The sequence below is a fragment of the Syzygium oleosum genome, unplaced genomic scaffold (genome assembly GCF_021117445.2).
Source record: "Syzygium oleosum isolate NSW1041296 unplaced genomic scaffold, Sole_v2.1 Sole_v2.09, whole genome shotgun sequence".
In the NCBI taxonomy this organism is placed as follows: Eukaryota; Viridiplantae; Streptophyta; class Magnoliopsida; order Myrtales; family Myrtaceae; genus Syzygium; species Syzygium oleosum.
In genome coordinates this window covers 8626852-8650247 of record NW_026607493.1, presented here as the reverse complement: position 1 = coordinate 8650247, position 23396 = coordinate 8626852, and the positions used below count along the sequence as shown (strand labels likewise).

At 41.1% G+C, this 23396-nt stretch overlaps 2 protein-coding genes across 2 annotated transcripts; both read left to right on the top strand.

The window, feature by feature from the left end:
* The first annotated feature begins 7107 nt into the window (after positions 1-7107).
* Positions 7108-10889, top strand: LOC115661429 (F-box/LRR-repeat protein 3). The gene is made up of 8 exons (XM_030583708.2): positions 7108-7838; positions 8148-8273; positions 8654-8758; positions 8849-9242; positions 9328-9457; positions 9804-10098; positions 10185-10436; positions 10539-10889. Exons 1-8 carry the CDS (start codon positions 7164-7166, stop codon positions 10590-10592), a joined length of 2031 nt encoding a protein of 676 aa, XP_030439568.2. The 5' UTR covers positions 7108-7163; the 3' UTR covers positions 10593-10889.
* An 8251-nt stretch (positions 10890-19140) lies between these two features.
* Positions 19141-19494, top strand: LOC115692333 (uncharacterized). Its single transcript, XM_030619156.1, has one exon. It carries the CDS (start codon positions 19141-19143, stop codon positions 19492-19494), a length of 354 nt encoding a protein of 117 aa, XP_030475016.1.
* The last annotated feature ends 3902 nt before the right edge of the window (positions 19495-23396 follow it).

The window sequence follows — 23396 nt, the reverse complement described above, 5'->3', positions numbered from 1 at the left end:
GACGTGCTATCATATTTTGATAATCAGAATCAGCATAGAGCATAAAATAAAAGCGATGGATTTTAATACATCGATGTCACTGTTTGTCAGATAGGATCCCGTCATACGTAATAAACATTTCCGACTGATCTTGATGTGCGAATCTTCGATCATGAAACTTAACTTTTCAAGAAAACACTTTTGTAACTATATTCTAGGACCTACTCTGCGTGAAGCGAGTGAGGAATCGGAGTCACTAAGAAGTCACAACCTCCCCCAGGTGGAGAAAGTATGATGGTTTAAAAAAAGCAGCCTAATCTGAATCTTCAAGGTTTCCTAATTGTCTGAACCGATCACCAATCAAAGAACAAAGAGACAAAACCGAAAGACAAAACCCCATTCCAGGATCGTGTCAGTTATCTCTCCATTCGAATTTTACTTGGATTTCAGATTCATTTTTATAGATGTACGAGATGTACGTGTAGCATCTTTGGAGTAAATTCAGATCTTGCAAATTTATTTTCCTTATTACCCACAAAAAGAGAGAAAGAAACGACTTACATTGGACAAGAGACAAGTTCTTAGCAGCATGCACCATGAGAAACCCTAATTCATTCCTCTTGAATAACGTCTATGTGGCAATGAGCGTGCGTAGGAAGATATGTTGCCAGAGTACATGGAAAATAGCAGATACCGGTGATTGAAGGCAATCATTTTCAATATACTTCAAAGTTCTGGCTATTTTAGTGCGTGCTATGCAAATTCTTACTCTGAGCCTTGTTTGTTAGATTTCTACTTATCCGAACGCTCCGGAAAATCTTCGGTAACTGCGTCCATGCCATTTGGGAGTGTTAGTCAGACGTAACTGCTAAGGATGACCGAGGAAGCGAATGTATAGTTGGCACTTATTAAAGGAACATTAATCCGAAAAAACATCTCCTGGATTTGTAGCTGTCTTGTATTTTCATTTGCTAGGCTTATAGAAGATTGTATTAATAATCGAAGCTACGTGCAGGACCGTACAAGAACACACTAAAACGTACAAAGAGTAGGCATCGAAAGGCAGGAGACGACGCTCGGACAAGACAAGCGTAAGTAAGCATCTTAGTATACACACTGACAAACAAGAAACCTTCTTGTAGTTGTAGTAGTAGTTGTTGTTGTTATTTTTGTTGTTATTATTATTATTGCTAGGCCAGGAACAAGAAAACATGGCTGAAGGCAACTGAATAGATGCTAAATATCATATGTGATGAATCATATTAGAAAGTCCAACCAAAAAACTTTAACTATTAGGTGGAGGGAGACTACATTGATATAAAGAGCAATAGGACCTGTTGTCAAGCGATGTTGGACAATACTTCAACACTCCATCTCACGTGCAAGTCTGATTAGGAGCGGCATGTGAAATTTAGAACACGGCACGTGGAATTTGACTAATGGGATGGATTAGATGCACATTCATGAAAAGCATAGTAGTGGCTCTGACATATAAAAATTCAATTCTTGTAGCATTCCTCTATATCATATCCGCTCCACATGTGTGATAGAAAATCAAGTACAGAAGTTGCTCATCCAATCCACGGCTGACAGAGAACCAAGCATAATAAATTTCATTATTTCCAAAACGTATCTTGATAAAGTTTTTTTGTTGTGATTGATTGGATGTATGAGTGACAGATATGATACTGAGCCCTGCATGAAATTCTCTAAAAGATGGTGTGTTTGTTTTTACATATCAAAATTTAATCAAGTTAATTTCATCGCATCACATGATTCTTTCAAATATCAAAGATTACGGGCATTACGGGACATCAAAACCTTTCCTTCAACTCTTTGAACTCAAACTATTATCTATATGTCTTAGATATGGCTCCATCCACGTCGTAGTGGGCAATAGCCCCACAAAGTTATAGTATGAGTGAGAGACGCCATGATTTGAATGACGTGTCTATTGGATCCGAACTTAATCACTCAGTCGACCGTGTTGACCATTTGATTGTTCAACTTTTGAATGCTAAAGTAAAAAAGCAACAAAAAAGTTACTATTGATGGATTAAGAATATGGACATCACTCACACTTAAACAAAACTAAAAATGAATATGGATAATAACCCTATTCATAACTCATCAATCTGAAGCCAGGGATATCAGTAATACGTAGACTATCTCCACATGCATGAAGTTCAGTTACTCATAAATCAAAAGCCTATGTTGCAAATTGACATTAGTTATATCAGCATTGCACATTGAAGAATCAAGCTAGTTGATTAATGAGAGGCCTCTCTCAGCATCATCTCCCTCTTTTCAATAAACCCTTCTCCTATTTAATCTCATTTTCCTGTCAAATCTATTTTACATAATAAGCTTGCCACTCAGCATGAAAGGACGGTGAGGTATAAACCTAAGTAACATCGATTTCTATTTCACCTATCATTGAATTTTTGTCAATTTAATCCTCCAATTTAGCTCTCGGAGCCTACGACCCCCCCCCCCCCCCCCCCAAAAGAACTAGACGTATAAAATGTATCTTTTAATGAAGATGGTAATCTTGACCTCAAATTTCGATTCCGTACGGCCTATTCATATAACACCGAATAAAAAAAGAAAATCTAGGACCGAGGGTAGGAAAAAAACCGCTTTCGGCGAGCTACAGCCAATATCTATCGGACGCAATGTCACACTTAATTAATCGGCAAAATAGGACCGAAACGAAAAAGTATCTAGCCACCGGAGACTCCCCAAGGACTTCTTTCCCCATGTGAAATCTAATCAATGGAGCGAAAGACGTTGGTTTATAGATATTAATTAACAACAGGAGCGGGCTGCATCAGATGAGGAAGAAAGGAACACGGGAAGGGAGTAACTGCGAGCAGGTGGAACCCTAGGAAGAGTCGAAGCCTTCCCCAGATGAGCGAAGAAAACAGGGGAACCGAAAGTCCGATGGTCCAAGAAATCGAATGTGATTTGAACCTGTCCTTTGTTCCCATCTCTTGTCCAAAGCGCCACGCGTCCGAGGAAAGAGAAAGAAGAAACGAAAGGAGATAAAGCCGAAGGACAGCTGAGGTACCACTAAGTGCAACAGGAATTCAAAACGCACGCTCCCACAAATTCAAAGATGCTCCTCGGAGGGTTTAAGGTCTCGAGTGAGACGTTGAAAAGAAAACCCTACTGGTGTTTGCAAAGATCGTACGGGCGAAAAGTAAACATACAGTACGAAAAACCTCTTTGTTGTATGTCGTGATAAAAGTGAATTTTGCACATTAAATGGATTAGAGATTAGAGAGGGAAAAAAAAAACTCTTGATAAGGAGTAAAAGATGACTTCATGGGTGAGAAAGTTTCAAGTGAAAATTTCGAAATTTATAATATAATTATGAATACCGCATTTGCTAAAAATCCCATTCTAAAGCAATGTATAGAATTCAAAGCCAAGAGGCAAAAATCGAATTGGTTGTAGTCAAGTTCCATCTTGAGAAACCAAAATCGGACTAGTATGCATCGTTTGATACGAGTGTCACGCATTCATTCATCACTATACCGTTCATAAAAATTGATTAGAATAAGTCCCGTCTTCTCGAAATCGGCTCGAAACCAGACCAACCAGGCCGTTCCACGAGAAAAACCTAACTTGGCAGCTCCGGACCACCACTCGATTGTCCACTGAAGCCGGTTCACCAGGACGATGTTTGTCAAAGATGATTTGCCCGAGACACATCATTCCTTCCGCCTCCTAACCTCACGCTATGTAAAAGCGCACAGGTCGAATCATCACTATCCGAGAGGTTCCATCTCACCCGCGATATGCAGAGATACCCTTCGAAATTCATACGGCGAATCGTCGTTATCTAGAAAGATTTTGCTCAGGTACTAAGGTCGAAACTATAATAAACCCAAAAGGCAGAATGAATTCCTGCCGACCTGCTAACCTAATTACCTAATCCTTCGTTCCCAAGTCACGATTCCCACCAAATGCAAAGTCCGTGGTCCTTTACGGCTCCGGAAGTTTCGCCCCATCCATCCCCCCACGGCGGGCCCAGCCACAATTTTTTTGCTTTTTTGCCGAAAGGGGCCCCCGCATCTTATTAAATTTGCGGAGAGGTACGCCCAAAGAGAGAGAAACAGATAGGTACCCAACGACCAGCGGGAAGAAATTAAACAACAAGTAGGATCTGGGTAAAAGCTTTTGCAAGTTGCTGATTGGGGGGGCCTGCATGAGTCCCGACCTCCCCCTAGACTTTTTTGACTCTTCCCCTTCTCGTCGCTTTCGCTCGGTATTGTATACGGCTCTCTCTCTCTTTCTGGCCGTTCTTATCTGAGTAAGGCTCGTACTATGCAAAAGGCCACGTTATAAGTACGGCCATATCTTCCCCCGAATCTCTCTCTGTCTCTCTCTCTCTCTCTTTTTTAAAATAACAATGCCCCACGTATTCCTTTGCCCCTACTAGCCAAAGGACATGTTCATCGATTCCGGGCGACCTCGACTTGGCCGTGCCGGGTCAGGGCCGTGTGCTGGGACCGAGCTCCTCTCGGTGGTGAAATTTGGGTGGCTTTGTTCGGGACGCGCTCTCGTACCGTGCCTAGAACTTTCGGTTTTACCGTCTCTCTCTCTCTCTCGCTGCGGGCGTAAGACGGAACTAGATTGTCATCGAGAAAGGAAGGCTGTGGATTCGTGTTTTTTTAAATGTATCCCATCTTGGTAGATCAAATTGTCGATTCATAGAATGAATCTCAATTCAATTCATCGGCAAAGGCTAACTAAGATAAACTTTTCTGATTGAAAGACCCGTGAATACCCTCCAAATAAAGTTGGAGTATCCAAAAAACAGAAAGGGTTAACCGTGACACAAATACTCCGAATTTTGTTGTGCCATTTAAAACCCTAAAGTTTCCCGTTGTGACATAAATACCTGCCATAGAAAACCCAAAACTTATACCGGTACGAAACAGATGAATGTTTTTTACGGACATAGAATGAATCTCAATTCAAGTAATTGGCAAAGGCTAATTAAGATAAACTTTTTGGTTGAAAGACCCGTGAAAACCCTCCAAATAAAGTTGGAGTATCCAAAAAAAGAAAAAAAATTAATATCAAAAGAAATTTCAAATTATGTAGACTGTGACACAAATATCTCGAATTTTTGTGTGCCATTTAAAACCCTAAAGTTGCTCATTGTGACACACACAAATACCTATAATAGAAAATCCAAAACTTATACCGGTATTAAATAGAGGACATATATGTCACATATATATATATATATATATATATATAAGTTTGGATTTTTTTTGCAGACGCCGAAAAAGGTTCAGGGTATTTTTGTTACGGTGGAAACAGTTTATGAGTTTTGGTGACATAAAAAAAATTCGGAGTATTTGCGTTACGCGGACCACAATTCGGAGTGTTATTATTATTTTTTTTTTGGTGTGCGGTTATTTTGGCCTAGATAAGAACGCCCAAACCCTTTGCGTGGCTAACAAAACAAGAGATGATTAATATGATATAAAATTGGGAGGCGTATTAATTAAAAGGGGATTTGACATTTGTGCGGGAGAGTCTTTGTTCGTACCACCTTCACCTCTTGAATCTGTCCTTCCTCAAATAGCTCCTTCCCCGAGTAAAAAATAAATTAATTTATTAAATATTAATTTTAAATTGACAATCCCGTCCCGATCCTTCTCTCCCCCCCGTCCTTTTCGTTCGCCGCGCGCCCCTCGTGAATCGCAGGGCGTCGACTTTTGGACCCCCCCGCCCCCCCCCCCGCGCGGACGAAACTGCCCTCGCGAACCGCCCTTATTTCCCGCCCGTCCTTCGCGTCCTTCCCCCGTACGGAACCTATCATTGCCGCCCCGAAATGACCATCGTGTCCCCCATCCTCCTCGTTAAATCCGGAAATGCCCCCCCCCCCCCCCACCTGATCGGGGTGGCGTTTTGACCCTCTCTAATCTCCCTTTTCTTGTTTTTCGGATTAAAGAAAAAACGTCGCAGCCGGTTTACGGAATTATGTCGGGGGGGATTCAAGATCTCGCCTATTTTGACGATCTCGAGGGCTGCGCTGGCATTTGAATAATATGGTCCAAATCTGATGATAAGATTAGAAATTTATAACTACTTTCTTTGAAGTCGAAGGAAATAGCCGCCTCGAGATATACTTCTCACGTCAGGACAGCATGGAGTATTTCAATTTCGTGATATATTCGAAAAGAGTTTTCCCGTTCTCAGAATTTCACTATGCAATGAAGAGGTTCTGTTTCCATTTACAATACCCAGAATTCGAAGCCATAACTTCATGCTCAATACTATAGTTCGACTGTTAATCTAGATACGAGGGAGTTTCTCTTTTTGCCTTAAACTTATTGGGTAATGGCACAAATTATTCAGGAATTTAATATTCGATATGATCCTTCGAATTTCAATTTTTTTATTTGTTCTGATAGCTGAACTTCCGTATATACACTCTTTTCTTTGTTTTTGTTTTTTTTCGTTTTTTTCGTTTTCATTTGATGTCAATGCACTCAAAGAACCAGCTTTTGCACACATGATGCCTCGGTGCACGACCACAAAGTGGACAAATTTAATAATAAAAAAAAGAAAAAAAACCCCACAACCTGTCTGTCTAGACTACTCCTTTTAGAAGTCTCCTCTGTTGTTGGGTTTTTAATCAAAATAAATCACGCGATTACTCTGTTTCTTCTTAACGAGGGGGAGGGAGGGACAGGCTGGAAGAAAGCAAAAGTGGTGTGGGGGAAGGGGGAGGGGCAGAATCGTCCGTGCGGGGGGGGGGGGGGGAGAACCAAAACTGACCAAAACCAAAACTTCCCAAAAGAGGAACCCGAGCCTAATAAAGTAATTTCCGCCCCCACAAAAGAGATTAAAAAAATAAAATAAAAGAGCCCCTCCTCCTCCTCTTCTTCCTCCTTCTTCCAAACTTCCCCTCTGTTCCTGCAACAAACTTCTCAAACCTTCAACATCTCTCTCTCCCCCAACAATCCAATTCCCCACCTGCAGAGCTTTTCTCTGCTGGACTGTCTCTCTACTTGTCAAAACCATCCATCCATCCATCCCATCTTCCTCCATCACCATCCCTCTTGCTCCTCCTCCTCCTTCTTCTTCCTTCTTGCTTCTTTGCTTCTTCTTCCCATCTCTGTCTGTCTCTGCCGGTGTGAATCTTGAGGAAGGCGACCATGAAGAGGCAGAGGCCCACGCCGCTTCCGTCGTCCCCGGGTGGCGGCGGCAACAACGCCACCACCGCCCTCTTCGACCTCCTGTCCGAGGAGATCGTCTTCCTGGTCCTCGACTTCCTCGACCGGGACCCGCTCGACAGGAAGTCCTTCTCCCTCGTCTGCCGCTCCTTCCGCTCCCTCGAGTCCCGCCACCGCAAGCTCCTCCGCCCCCTCCGCTCCGACCACCTCCCCGCCGCCCTCGCCCGCTACACCAACGTCTCCGCCCTCGACCTCTCCCTCTGCCCCCGCGTCCCGGACGCCTCCCTCGCCGCCATTGCCGCCGCCTGCGGGGACGGGCTCCGCTCCCTCGACCTCTCCAAGTCCAGGTTCTTCTCCGGCGCCGGCCTGATGAGCCTCGCCGCCGGCTGCCGCAACCTGGTCGAGCTGGATCTGTCGAACGCCACCGAGATGAGGGACTCCGCCGCCGCGGCGATCGCGGAGGCCAAGAACCTCGAGAAGCTGTGGCTCGCGCGGTGCAAATCCGTGACGGACATGGGGGTCGGGTGCATCGCGGTGGGCTGTCGGAAGCTGAGGTTGCTGAGCCTCAAGTGGTGCTTGGGGGTCGGTGATCTCGGGGTCGGCCTGGTCGCCGTTAAATGCAAGGAGATTCGGAGCTTGGATTTGTCTTATCTTCCGGTAACCTTCATTTCCATCCTCCGCGCACTCACTCATGAATTGTTCTTTCGTTGGTTTTGTTCATTTGATTGCGTAATTTTTCCACACTTTTCAAAGAAGAGCACCTTCTTCTTGATATCTTCTTGAGGTTAGATAGATGTTTCTTGAATGGCAAACTTGCTGGGATGGACTGTATATAGTAACTACACGGGAGCGAATCTTTTCTTGTTAAATTTCTCCACCTGGTAAAGCTCTGTTTAGGTACCTGAAGCCATGTTTTCACGTTCGATTGAGTAAATCCTGTTTGTTGATCCGTATTGTGCTGTGCAGATCTCGAATAAGTGCCTCCCCTCCATTATGAAATTACAACATCTAGAAGAATTGGTCCTTGAAGGGTGCTTTGGCATCGACGATGAGTGCCCCGTGGTCCTCAAAGATGGCTGCAACTCACTAAAGGTAGCTTCTGATTGAAGATGGATGTATAATATGTTTCTGGTAACCCGCAATCTCACCGTTGCCCATGCTAATTATCATCTGCTAATTTGAAACTGCGCTCCACATATGGGAATTGGAATTTATTGTTGTTACCATTATTGTCTACTAGTCTTCATAGCTGGAATCAGTTTAATCTCTCAGTCTCTCATAAAACAGAGAGCATAAAATAGTTTTTGATGAATGCTGGAGTTTGGAGATCTTTAGTTATATATAATTCTGCGAAAATCCTGTACTTGTTAGGGGGGGCATCGTGTTTACATCAGAACAGTCTCAATTACGAGCTATTCTTTGTGTTTCTGTTTCTATAAGTTTGGCCTAACGTGTTGTTTGCCCTTCTTCAGGCACTTGACATGTCAAGTTGTCAGAATATCACTCATGTTGGATCATCTTCCATTACTAATGGTGCGGGGTGCATACAGCACCTTACCTTAGCGTACGGCTCACCGGTAAGTTTCTTCTCATCTGTTTTTTCCTTCTTCTGCATTTTGGGGGATTGTTCTTTTGCTTACTCTTCAATACTCTCTCCGTTGCTTCAGGTGACTTTTGCTCTTGCTGCTAGTTTGAGAAGGCTTTCCATGTTGGAGTCGTTAAAGTTAGATGGTTGCCTGGTGACAAATTCTGGACTGAAGGCCATTGGGAACTGCTGTTTGTCACTCACAGAGCTGAGCTTAAGTAAATGCTCTGGAGTGACAGATGATGGGCTCTCCTTTCTTGTAACCAAACATAAACAACTCAGAAAGCTTGATATTACGTGCTGTCGCAAGATAACTGATGTTTCAATCGCTCACATTACAAGCTCCTGCCCTGCTCTTACGTCGCTAAGGATGGAGTCTTGCACCCGTGTTCGTAAGGAGGCATTTGTTCTGATTGGACAGCGATGCCATGCTCTTGAGGAGCTTGACCTTACAGATAATGAAGTCGACGATGAAGGTTTGCTTAACTCTTACACATTGTAAGTTGTGCTCCAGATTTGAGCAACTCGAGTTATTGTACTCATTTGTCTTTCTTTTTGCAGGTCTAAAGTACATTGCCAGGTGTTCGAAACTCTCTATTTTGAAACTTGGAATTTGCCTGAACATAACTGATGAAGGGCTTTCTCATATTGGCAAATCATGCTCAAAACTTGTGGAGCTTGACTTGTACAGGTTAGCAACATCTCCTGTAATGTTTCTTTACTTTTTGGAATTGGTTTGTGCAGAGAACATGCGTGAATAAGTAATATACGCTCTCTTGTATCGGCTTCATATGAACATGAAAGTAATTCATTGTGTGATGCAAATAGGCTAGTGTCACGGGCCGACCTCCAGTCTGTGACACAAGGCGATATGTACACAAGAGACCGTGCATAACTATAGTAAGAAGAACTTGGAATCACTAGAATGAAAAAAAAAAATCACTTTACTGCCAAGGGGACAGGGTTGGCTTCGCTTTCTCAAGTCATACTGATATGCAGGCTTATATGATTGACCAAATATATCTACTTTTGTTCAGGTCAGCTGGAATAACAGGGTTGGGGATTCATGAAGTTGCTCGTGGCTGCCCTAGCCTCGAGACGATCAACGTATCATATTGCAATGACATTATGGACACCTCCTTGATCGCACTATCAAAATGCGAGAGGCTGAACACCTTAGAAATCCGAGGGTGTCCACTCATCACATCTTTAGGTCTAGTGGCAATTGCCGTCTGCTGCAGGCAACTGAGCAAGCTTGACATAAAGAAGTGCTGCAACATCGATGATGGTGGCATGATTCCGCTGGCTCATTTCTCTCAGAACCTCAGACAAGTATGCTCCATTTTCATCCATCTTCGTTTTTGCTTCTCAGATGACCAACTCGTTATTAAGTCTTAACATTCTCATTTCTCATGCAGATAAATTTGTCCTACACATCTGTCACAGATGTGGGGCTACTGTCCCTTGCCAGCATTAGCTGCCTTCAGAGCATGACCATCTTGCATTTGAAGGGCTTGACCCCCAGTGGACTGGCAGCTGCATTACTAGCATGTGGAGGCTTAACCAAAGTGAAACTCCAAGCCTCCTTTAAACTGGTGCTACCGCAGCCTCTTTTCGAACACTTGGAAGCGAGGGGCTGTTTGTTTCACTGGAGAAATAAGGTGCTTCAGGTTGGTATTTGCTTCTTTCACTACTTTTTGTTACCTCGAATCGGTTGTTCTAGAAACTAATCTAAACATCAGCATGTTCCTTTTCTACGGTGGTAATGTCAGGCTGAATTGGATCCTAAGTGTTGGAAACTACAGCTGGAAGATGTCATGCAGTGAAGTTCGAAGATTTTGGAAACAAGAATGCCAAGGATTTTCGATCAGCGGGCAACATGTCTCTACTGCTCAAGGATGCAAGATTCCATGTCCGTTGAGAGGATTAGCAGTTTGTTTTTCGAGATGAAGGTCGACCGAATCGATAGAAAGTCGCTCTTTCTTGGTGGTAAACCACCCGGTCCGAGTCTCGACATTTTCCAGTTTCATGTATTTTTACCAAAAGTCAAGTGTATTATTTGTGTCCCTGCAGCTTTGAAGATGAGCGCTGCTCGTTGTACAAAGGTTGACCTTTAGCTAAAAGAGCTCTTGGTTTTTCCAGAGGACGGAAAAGGAATGTTTAATTCTTCAACTTCTAGTCCCTAATCGTTTTTCTTTGATGTCCCGTGGCAAAATCATCTAGTCCTTTCGCTTGAAGCGTTTCTTAATGCAACTGTCAAAATCTACAAGGTTCTTTTCTTAGTGGAGATAGGTGGATTGGATAAACAAGTGCATTAATCACGGTTATTGTTTATAAAAATGAATGATTATAAAATGCTTTACCATAAATTAAAAATTTAGATATAAAATGTTGTTGATAAAGGAAAAAGAAAATTTAAGCGACAAAAGTAATCATTTTCAAGAAAATATTTTGTAAATCATTGATTGATTTTCCATGAGATGATCGCATCTCAGGATGGAAACAAGCTTGCATCATGTCACTCGACAGTAACATCGATTGCAATTAATCTTAGTGGCTAACGCTGTGAACATATTACATGGAAAGAAACACAAGAACCCCAAGATGGATGATGGAGAGCAAATGACTAACTACATTTATCCAAATAACTGACTCCTGCTAAAATATGAAATTGGGTTCTTGAACATTTTCTTGCTCTCAATCAAGTCCTGTGATTTGCATGTTCGGAAGCACTCTTATCAGTCTGCTGACGTCACAATGCTTGCATGGCAAAAATATGCCAGGTCGTGTTAACTTACATGCCACGTCAACAAATAAAACTAATAATTTGAGGAAAAAAAAGGAGGGAGGGAGAGTGAGCTTGGTAAAAAACGGGGGACAATCATTTTTATGTATGTTGTTTCATTTGGGAAATTGTCAAAGAAGTCATAAACTTATTACACTTTTATCAATTCAGTCTTAAACGTTTCAATTTTGCCAATTCAGTTCTAAATCTTTTCACTTTTTGCAAATTCAGTCCATCCGGCCAATTTTAACCGGTCGGCACTGACATGGCCGCCGGTTGGCTAGCCAGATGGACTAACTTGGCTGCTAGCCGGTGTTGGCCGTTCGGCCAATGCTGACGTAGCAATTTTTAAATATTTTTGTTTGAATTTTTGAATTTTTTTTTCTTCTGCACTTCCTCTCTGGCTAGTCCAGCAACCGATGACCAATTGAAAGCATATGAAAAATATTTGACATCTTTAATAATAATAATAATAATAATAATAAAACAACGATCTTATAGGAATTTTTTTTTCATAAAAATGAACTCGTGAGCTGGTTTTAGAGGAAGCTCCGAACTTTACAAAATAGTCGATGTAGGAAGATGTGAAGATGAAATATATATAGAAAATAATAGTCCTAGATTGCTTACCTAGAGCACTTTAAAGTTTGTTACTCCTACAAAAACAAGAATTGTAAGTAGAAGAGATTGTTGTAAAAGTTTTTTTTCTTCGTTTTTTAATTTATTTTTATCGCGCATAAATAATAATACTATTATTATGTTCTACTACAAACAAGCAAGGCAAGGCAGCGTTAATATCAGCCTCCACCTAATAATGCAACACAAGGCAACTTTTTCAAAGGAAATTTGCCCAATTTGGGGCGGTGTCCCGAGGTGCACGGATTCCATGCCCCCGATGCCGGGCTGTACCTACGGTGCGCCGTGAAGGTAGCGCCGGGGCAAATCTTCTTACTGCAGACACCTAAATTTTGCAAACAAAATAGACGTGCATTCAGATTTCAGCAGGAGGAGGAGGAGGAAGAAAATAATTGAAAGGACTCCAATTCAGCTCTAATTGAAAAGGTCCGGTCCAATTAGCACAGACCCAGGTGGGTGGAGATATCCATTAAGCCATCTTGCAAAAGACCATTTCAATGGACTTTGATGGAATTCGGCCGAGCCACATCAGTCCAAGAAGCCTGCCAGATCCATCGAAGCCCCTTTTGCCCATTGTTCGAGACTATTTTGCGTCACTTTGACCCATATAAAGGAGGGCCCAGATTTCTTTTGGTTCTCGAAGTCTTCACCGTCGGTCCGTCGTCTCTGATCGTCTGGATCGACGCCGCTGATCACCGTCGGTCTCAGTTTGGAAATGAAAATGACAGGTCTGGTCAGAATTCAAACTCCATTCAGCCAAGATTTTCTATGTATAGAGACGAGTGTAACTGGGAGAAGTATAAGGAGAGAATTTAAACTCGTCCGAATTGAATTCAAGGAACATCCGAAGAAAATGCTTAAATGGGGAAACATCTCTCGAAACAGGCAACGGGAGATATAAAGCAATCCAAGTTTGAAGAAGCCAGAATGAACCCAAAAAAAGGTGCCAGATCCTTTTGGTTGCACAGCCAAAGAGGCATGGGTAAGACCTCTGTAAAAGGCAGCAAGAATGAGTAGGCCCAACGCGATTGACGTACCGTCTGACAGACTAGACGCAATACCAAGAAGATACCTAGATACTTCAAGAGCAGGATGAAAGAAGACATATTTGGAAAGCCAAAATTGTAAGAAGGCAACATGTTTAGCGTCGGAAATTGGGCTGTAGTTCAGACGAAATTTGTGTAAAAAATTCCCACAGGATAGAGCGATGTCATCGACAAACTCGAGATGTTTAGGAGAACTAATATCCCTTGAAAGTCTACCGGAAGGAAGAAAACCAGCCATGGCATAGGCGTCCAGAAGAGTGATCGACATGGGTCCGCAAGAGAAAAAGAAATGGTTGGTCGATGGAGACCAAAAGCTGATGGCGGTACCCAGAAGACATAGATTTAAATCCCAATCGAAGCAGTTAAACTAAAGAGCAGTTGCAATGCCAACCTTTTTCCAAATAGAATGCGTTTGATCCTCAGGTACCATTCATGAGATCCACATCAAAAGAGGGAAAACCCCTGAATCATTGAGATTCAGTGGTCCAAATATCTACGCTGGAGGGTTTTTGGAAAGGAAGCTTCTCCCCCCTTAATCGAAGGATACAAGGTTTAAGGGATGCAGGAATCCGAAAATGTTGTTTAAGACAAGGACCAAGGATAGTCTCGCCAAGATATCCATCAACTTTGTTTTGAAGGTCGAGATAGCAATTCTTGTGATGGTCATCTTCTCGTAAGCTATCGAACCTGTGAATGTTGTTTTCAGAAAAATACTCGGGAGGTTCTGGAGCCATGGAATGCAGTAGGGCTGAAGCCGGGCAAAACTTGGAAGACCAACGCTTTTATGCCTGGGGTCAAGATTGAAGACGAGGAAGATAAAAATCCAATGTTGGCCGAACAAATGCTTTCCCAAAACAGACAACAAGTCGGAATGCAGCGTTCCATACAGAGATGATTAGTAATGATGGCAATCCTTGAATCGTGCCGATTGAAACGACATGTCAAAATGCTGTGAGATAGTTGATTGCGCACGAAGTATGAAGGTTTAAAGGAACAATGCGCGGCCTAGTACTATTCATAGAGCATAAACCCTTACGGCCCAAGTATTTATTTTTAAAAGAAATTTTAATTCTTTTAAAAAGGGCATACGTTTGCAGCAAAAAGTGACCAGGTCGTCAATATGGGTAGACACATGACTAAAGTGTTGAATATTGTCAAGCACGTGACCCATTGTCAATAACCACGAGGATTGGATTCGATATTGACGCACATCGGTGTATCGACCAGTTGTTGACACATGACAACACATGGTTAACGATGATCGACAAGGGTATTGATAAGCTATCAAGGCATTAGAAGAAAACTGAACGCATAAGGGGCATCAATATGCGGCTACAAGTTTGAAGTCACTAGAGAACAAAACAAGTGAGGTTGTGGAACAACTGGCACGCATTTTTAAAGGAACAATCGTCTAAAGTTAAGATCATGGCATCATGAGAATATGGGCACAAAACATTCGGCAGTAAAAGAACATGGCTACAACTGTGAGGGAACTGCTTAGAGACAATAATGGTATAACCACTATAAATACCATTGCTCACCTATTGAAGAGCCTCACACCCACATAAATCAAACAAATTTACTATCTTTATGTAATCTTTACTTTCTCGCACTATACTTTTGTCTTCCAGACTCGCATGATCGATTAAATTTTGACTTGTTTCTTAGTTGTAGTTTTCAGATCGCGTCATCGATTAAATTCTGCCGTGCATCTCTATCTTAGGCGTTGCGTCGTTGGAAAACATTTCCTAAACTTGATCACTTGTATAGCTTTAAATAATTAATCAATGAATTTTTATTATTATTGACAACAATTCATGTTTAAACATTTCCGTGGACAATGAATATTATTTTCGTTAATTTAGTTTTGTTAGCGATACAATCGATTATTTAACGAAAATGTTCTTCAAATTATTTATTTTTCACGAAACAAACGAACCTTAGTTTGCTTACGTTGAACTTACAATTATAAATACAATTCAACTTTTTTTTAAATATGATATTGTTTTTGCAATTTACGATTTTACCGTTGTTTATTTAATCAAGCGGCACCTACGCATAGAGATAATTGTCCAAAAAGTCCTAAATATATTGTACGTCGGCTAGTTCAGTATTAGAATTTTCAATTATGCAAAATTAGTCCTAAACCTTTTGACGATTTTTCCAATTTAGTCTTAAACCTTTCAATTGTTTCAATTTAGTCTTACACCTTTTGAAAATTTGCCAATTTAGTCCTAAACCTATTATTTGGATAATTGACTGGAGACTATATTGACAAATCATTAAAATGTTTATAACTAAATTTACAAATCATCAAAAGGTTTAGGACTAAATTGACATAATTGAAAGATTTATGACTAAATTGGCAATTCGTCAAAATGTTTGAGACTAAATTGGCACAATGAAAAGATACTGAATTGACCGTGTCGTATGATAGATTTAAAATTTTTTGGATAATTTTATCCCAACGCATAGATTTGGCTATTTGGAGGCCTATGAAGCACTTTGCAAGTTCCATAAAAAGAAGTGGACAAGTCCAAACCTTTGGTAATTGCAAATCGCAAGAACCCGAACGCACTTGTTGGGATTTTAACATACGATCTATAATTCTTCGGTTAGAAAACCTCCTACCGTCCTACATGCCAACCCAACCGCACCAATCCCACAAGGACAGTTTGTGTTTGGGAACATGCCGACGGCGGCAATTTGGTCTTTTCGGAGTAAATTTTCGTGCGGAGGTAGCAATCTCGTATTCCAAAAAACGGAGGTATGAAAGTAGTCTTTTGGTGAAAAGTGATGCTATGTTTTCGATATTTTTCCAGAACAGAACTCAAATGGAACCTAGTTCAGTCTCTTGCCAATCGTAACAAAAGCCCCGAAAAGGGGTTGAAAGAGGAGCGAACTGGGCAGGCAAACACTCAAGACAAGAAGAAGAAACGCCACGATACAGAGAGTCACAGACCCGGAGGATGATGCCTCATCCGGAGCCTCGTCAATGCGGGTTCAGGGCAGGTTTCGTTCACGCTATCTACCGTTTCTCTTAGTCTCCCCCTAGTCTGTATCATCTACGCCCTTTGACTCGCTCAATACGTCCTTATTTCTGAGTCAAGAAGAAATCTCAAACCCGTCAACCTCTGCTCTGATCCAATGACTCGGAAGAGGAAGAGAAAATTTTGGTCAACCTGGTTCTTTCTTGCTCTCGTTGGACGCTCCAAGGTTGAGGTTTGAATGGTTCCGAGAGGTTATATTTTAATGGGGATTTAAAATAAGCAAGTGTCGGGTGTTTTAGCTTTCGTCACACGAGGCTTCACTAACTTCACATGCCCATCATCTGACCGAGCAACTACCACACGTTCTTTAAAGCAAAAACAGTAAACAAAGTAGAAATGGTCGATAAACGTGCCACTGTGAACCGTTCGGCAGCTTAGAATCAAACTCAAAACAAGGCACACATGTATCCTAGAATTGAGAAAACACCTAGGATGAGTACTGGGTCCGGTTTTACTAGGGACTAGCCCGGGCAGTTCGCTTCCAAGATGAATCCGAGAAGAAACATATTGGTTTCCGATTTCAAGAACCAAGAACCAGCTGAGGATCCAGTTGAGGATCGGTTCAATTCCTAATTCCATGCTCGACCGGTTTTTTGGTAGAACCGGCTTTGACCTTTATTTGAGAGGAAATACATACATTTTGCACTGAAAAAGATTTTAAACGGGACAAATATCCATCCTGATCACTTGAGCAAGAATAATTTGTGTCCAGAATAACTGATTTTTTGGCATTTTATAGTTATCTTTTAGACTTTTACCCATGCTAAAAGCCAACCATGAAATAGTCGGTTGTTTCCGGTTCCCGTTTCTGAGCCGGGGATCGTAGTGTCAGTGCCTAGTTCTTGGCAACAAACTGACCCACCCTAGAACTATTACTCCTAAAAGTAATCAGTCTCAAAAAAACCTTATAATGCACTATATCTCAGCAAGAAAGTCCACTTACAAATTAATCTGAGTTCACGGCATAGCTGAGGTTGCTTCCGGATGAAGAGTAAAACTTGGACCAACCAAGAATAGTTTGTATACAAGAGATAGAGTTTTTACATTTTATAATAAACTTTTATCATTATAAAAGGCCAACTAAGAACCGGTTCATCGTTCCCGGTTCTTGTTTTCTCAACCGGGGATCATAGGGTTGGTGCCTGGTTCTTTGCCAAAAACTGCACCTTCCGACGGGACGAAATTGGAGAAAAGTGAAAGGTTGGACATCGCCTAATAAGGATGAAAGGTTCGTATCTTGAATAATAGATTGATGGTTGGGTTTTTTTTAGCATATTAATACGTTCTACTTTATAAAGGTTGCATATTCTAGAGAAAAATTGTCTAAAAAGTCCTAAACATATTTCACTTTTGCAAATTCAATACTAAACGTTTCAATTTTGCCAATTGAATCTCAAACATTTTCACGTTTTGCCAATTGAATCCATCCGACCAATTTTGACTGGAAATCGCTAACGTGGATGTCGGTCGTCCTACATGGCACGGTCAGCGCTGGTGTGGATAATTTTTAATAATATTTTGATATTTTTTTGGAATTATTTTTTCCTTATTTTTTTCTTTTCTTCTCTTTTCCTTCTTTTCTTTTTTTCCCTTTTCTCTTTTTTTCTTTTATTTTTCTTTCTTCTTTTTCCCGTTTTCCCTCTACCGGCCATCGAGGAGGGCTGCCCTTACCTGGGGTTGCTCTCGCCCTCAACAACCTCGGGCGAGGGTCGCCCTCGCCTGAGATCGGTGGCAACAAGGCCCACTGGTGACCGAGGAGGGGACGAAGGAAAAAAGAAAAAGAAAAAAAAAGAGAAAAGGGAAAAAAAAAAAAGCAAAGTAGGAAAATATATAAAATATTCAAAAAATATTATTAAAAATTATTAACGTTAGTGATTTCTAGCCAAATTGGCCAAATTGGCCAAATTGGCCAAATTGACTCAATTGACAAAATTGAAAGATTTAGGACTCAATTGGCAAAAGTGTAATAAATTTATGACTTTTTGGACAATTTTCCCAGTATTCTAGCATATTAATCCGTTCAAATTTATATAACTTTTCTACTTACCTTTAAGACTAATACTTCACCTTATCAATTAATTTGTAATTTTTGCAATTTTATTGATAAAGAACATACAATTGAAGTAAATGATAGAACTTTTTTGCCAATAATTTTTGTTTTGTTTTTTAAAACATTGCATTCTTCCCGTGCTTAAGTTTTTTTTTTTTTTTTTTTGCAATTGAGCCCAAGAAAATCTAATTGCACCTATGAGCAAGATTATTATCATTTTGTGAGAGTGAACAAGTTGATGAAGTCCATTCTGGATTGAGAAATCGTTAATTTCTTTTTTGGTCCAATGACTGTCCTTAATTAATTGAGGGAATAATAGCCTGTTTTGAGCTAAAAAAATAAATAAATAATAATTGAAAATTATTGTGGGGTCCACTCATTCAAGAATTTGTGGCTCACAACAACCGTAGCCCAAAGACTATATGCTAACAAAGCCCTTCTGGATTCTTATCAACATTATTAACTAGTAGTTGACATTTATAGGCATGCCAACGTATTGACACATAGAGATGATTATACTTTCGCTAATTGGAAGGAAAACGACATATTTGTAATTAAACTTCTTGAAGATGCATGTCAATAAATCGAAAGCCAAGCGAGAGTTACCAATCCAAGAGGGGTTGGTGCATTATTTTGAGCATTGTTTTGGCCCATGAGATCTTATAAAGGGTCACATCTTTTCATTGTTCTTACATATCATTTGAATTTACATTTGAGTTTCCATTAGTTTGGTCTCCCGGCGGCGAGCCTTTTTTCTTTGGTCACCCTTCTGTGCATGCAGCGGTAGATTGGTTTGAGAATCCAAAGATGGCTTGTACTAATGCTTCTCAACAGGTTCAAACTAATGGAGACCAAACGCTGGAAGAACTCAACAAACAACATGCTAATCTGCTCGAGAGACTGAAAATTGAAAAGAGACGAGCTGAAGAGCTTAAGCACATTAAGCTCCTGAAAATCGAAAACCTTAGCTTCAACGAGTTAATGGTAGTGAAGAAGTCGCTGGAAGATCTCAAGAAAGTGGTGGACAGGAGAAGGATGGAACTCCTGGCATCAGAAGCGTCAAGTTCAACTCCATGCCCAAGAGCTATTGATGCCTCTATGATTAGCCAAATTAATGATAAGGGCTGTGATTCTCGTGGAGCAGAAGCTGGTGATAAGTAATCAACTTGAGCGAAGCTAAAACAAGAGAGGAGTCATTTTTTTTACTTGTTAAAGTTGCTCTTGGTCAGTATGTTGTTGTGATATTTCTTTTAACAGAATAACAATTGACGCTAAAAGAACAAACATATAAGTGCGGATGAGACGAATATTGACGTGTTTTCTTCTCAAAGAGGATAAATTAAAGATGTCTGCTCACAACAGGATCTCAATCCCAAATCTTTTACTCAGGCAAATCAGCGGCCAAACAACCCTTTGGCTTTTCACTTGGTATACACAAATTCACTTTTCCGCTTTATCCTCAACTTGGTATCAGAGCCAATGAAATCCCTTTCACGAATGTGCATCAACCCCCATTAATCAAATTCCATGTGCCTAGTAAAAAAAAAGTTCCACGTGCCACTCATAATTTGGCTTAGAGGTGATCGGTTCCCCGTACGGTCCGATCCCGCCTAGGAATCTGGAACCGGATTAGGAGGACCGGTTCCTAGTTTTTGGAATCGGAAACCGACCCACTTGGTCCTTGGACCGGTCTAATCCGGTTCTCGAGCAATCCTATGAAACCAGTGGATTCACATATCTTGGCTAAAAGTTTTGGATTAATTGAATTGCCGATTGATGTTGCAATTCGAAACTGGAATTCTGTCCAAGATTTGAGAAGAAGACTAAGAGATGATGGGCAGTAGGGGGCATGCTCAAAAGGAGGAGGATTCGGTGGATTCTTTTCTATAAACGACGGACTCACAAATTTAAGGAAGGTGCGAGTAAGCGAGGGAGGTGGAAACGGTGAACCTTTACAAGAAAAGAAAGAAAAATAAAAAAAGGAGCAAGAGACAAAAGGAGCAAGTTGGATGAATTGGTGCAGCAATATGAAAGAAACAAAGATTTGCTTCATCATCTGGAATAAGCGAGGCGCGAGAGGGGATGACTCCAAGAGGCGAGTGGGAAGGGAAATTCCTAAACTTTAGGTTATGATCTTTAAGAAATTAAAAAATATATATAATCGATTCGATCGGTCGGTCCAGTCTCACTTAAGTATTGTTTATATGCTTTTTATATTCATGCGGTCTCACTCCACCTATCAGATAGATTTCCGTAAATAAGGGTGTGCAAAACGGACTGCCCAAAATCGGGAACCGCCTGGACGGGACCGAACCGGCCAGTTTGATCCAGTTCCCAGTTTCTAAAAGTGGAACCGGTGCCCGAGCGGTCCGGTTCCCGATTCCAAAGGGGACCGGACCAATTACATATATATTTTTTTTATTTTTTCAAAAAAATTAGTAAAATGTGAACTAAACCCTAATTGAAGCACGTTTTTTTATTCGTCTTTTCAATTCGAGGATCATTACATGCATATCACTTTATTCAACACAAAAAAAATTAGTAAATTGGGAATCGATCCTCTCGATTTGGTTCCCGTTCGACCTTGGAACCGGATCGGACCGGGAATCGATCACCCCTATCTATAACCTGGCTCTCTACATGACACAAGATAGGAAAGTTGAGAATTTCTTTTTGGATGTAAGAACGAGGTGGAATTCCCTAAAAGGGTGTGTCGAGATGGGTATGTCGACTCTGTACTCCACCGCTCCTAGCGAAAGTGCCAATCTCCCACCATTAACATAACAAAATTGTAGGGTTGTCGAAGTATTTAGGCACTTTATGCCAATCTTCAACGACACAATGGATGCTTTGCCGTTTAGTGATTATCCGTCAAAGTAACTGCATCATTCCATTACAATAAAGCATGTCGGTTGAATTAGCAAACAAGGAGGGTGATTCCTCTTCAATGAAGAAACACCGGCCAGCGAGGCGAAATTCCTCAAATATTACAAGGACATTTCACCTTTTTTTTGGTGTCTATTATCTTGAATCCGAGGTCAAGTCGAAGAGGCTTGAAATTCTCACGTTCCACATTACAAAAATTTGGGGCTGGGTTTGGAGATCCAAGTGGAGCAAATATTGACGATGGTGTCAATTGGCTCCAGAATATGTATTTGCAAACCCTAGTTGATTTGAGAAGACGAATTCCACCCATGGACGAAGATGGCGCCCTTATCAAACAGTGCCCATTTAAATCTTGATAGTTTTTGCTTCGTAAAGAAGAATACCCCACACCCTTCTTCTAGATCCTCATCTTCATCTACCAATAAGTTGTAGATGTACATGACGACAAACTATTCCATATACATTGAAAGAGTCAGCGAAAACAACGTCAACACCTGAAGTGGTGGAAGTGTAGAGCTTCGTGTTTTCATAGTCTTTCCACCGTAGCTCATGACTTACTAATCCCGGCGGCATCTACGGTACTATCAGAGATCATGTTTAGTATTAGCTAGCGGATTTGCTCAACTTGCGTAACATGAAGAAGAGGACAACAATGACACTTTATCATCTAAATCAAGATGAGGGATACAGCGCCGAAGACATTGTATTAATAAACATTCTCTTGGGTGTAATTCGTATGCAACCATCTCAGGACACTAGTACGCATAGTTTTTATTTTTTATTTTTTTTAATTTTAGATGTACTTGTACTTTATTAGTATTTAATTAAATGAGGGTTTATCATTAATTTTTCTTAATTAAATTGCGAATTATTTTTAGTATTCATGTCAAATTAAATTTTAAATAATATCGATATACCAGTACGTCGTGTTTTGAATGTATAATATACTATCTTATTTATTCTAAATGTGATTATATTTCCCTTTCTTGCAATTTTTATTAAATAATGCAATTCATAAATCAAAATCATACAGTTCAGGATCTCGATCGAACGAAAAGGTCTTCAGAGACCATGTTCAAGATTTGAAAAGAGTTGACCGATCGCTGGTAGCCTGGTGCAATTTTTTCCTCTTTCTGGAAACTCGGTAGGAATCGTATGGTTGTGGAGATGTCTCATGGTAACCCAAGGACATAGCACGAAAGCGATAGACTGAAAGAGAGAAGAGGAAAAGGAAGGTCGCAAGAATTTTTAGAGGACAACAGAGAGAGCTCTAGAGTAAAATCCTCTATTGTAGGTCCAACCTTCAGCGGTGCAACTGATATTACATGTGTGGTAAAATGAGCCTTTCGCAGGATTTGGTCATGTGTGCTTTCTATAAGTATAAAATTATAAATGGAAATGTCAGCTTACTACTAATAAAGAGACAAAACTATCTTTACAAGCAATGGAAGAGCCAATGTAGTCAACTAGGTTTAGCATAGCCGGTCAGGATCTCACTTTGAGATCCAGAAGGCCGGGTCCGGGGTTCGACCCCTCAACTCCTCAATTTGTCCCCACGAATTGACACGCGCGTGTGAACGAGTCATTGCCCTGATCCCACCTTCGAGCGTCGAGTTCGAATCCTCTCGCACATGGTCAATTTGGACTCGCGCGGTGTCTGGGGGGGTGGGAGCCTCCCGGCGCCTTGTGAGGGATTTACTCGCCACAATCGATACAAGTAAGGACGATGCAGGCTATTTTCGGGGTTACAAACGGAGGAGGTATGAAAGACTGAATATGTATTTTCTCCAAACCATATAGAAATCGTAACCTAGCAACAGAAAACGGAAATAAGGAGACCAAAACAGTAAATCAGGACCAGCCGAAAGAGTTCTCGTAGGCCAAAAGTGTAAGGAGAGATCCGACAAGTGACAGGTTTTGGAGATTGAGAAAAGAGACAGCCTCCCCATCAAGAGACCTGTCGATTAAATTTTGCAAATTACAATTCCGGGACTCACACCTTCAATCCGGAGCAAAACTTGCCGACCGACAAAATTCGAATAGCGCTATTCGCGAATCCTCGCCATGAGCTTCTCGGCCTGCTTGATTGACACCGATCCGATCGATCCAGATGCCCGTCGTCTAGTGCTCACAAAGTCCCCCACATGTCCTGAAAATACCGGCAGACGGAAACCGAC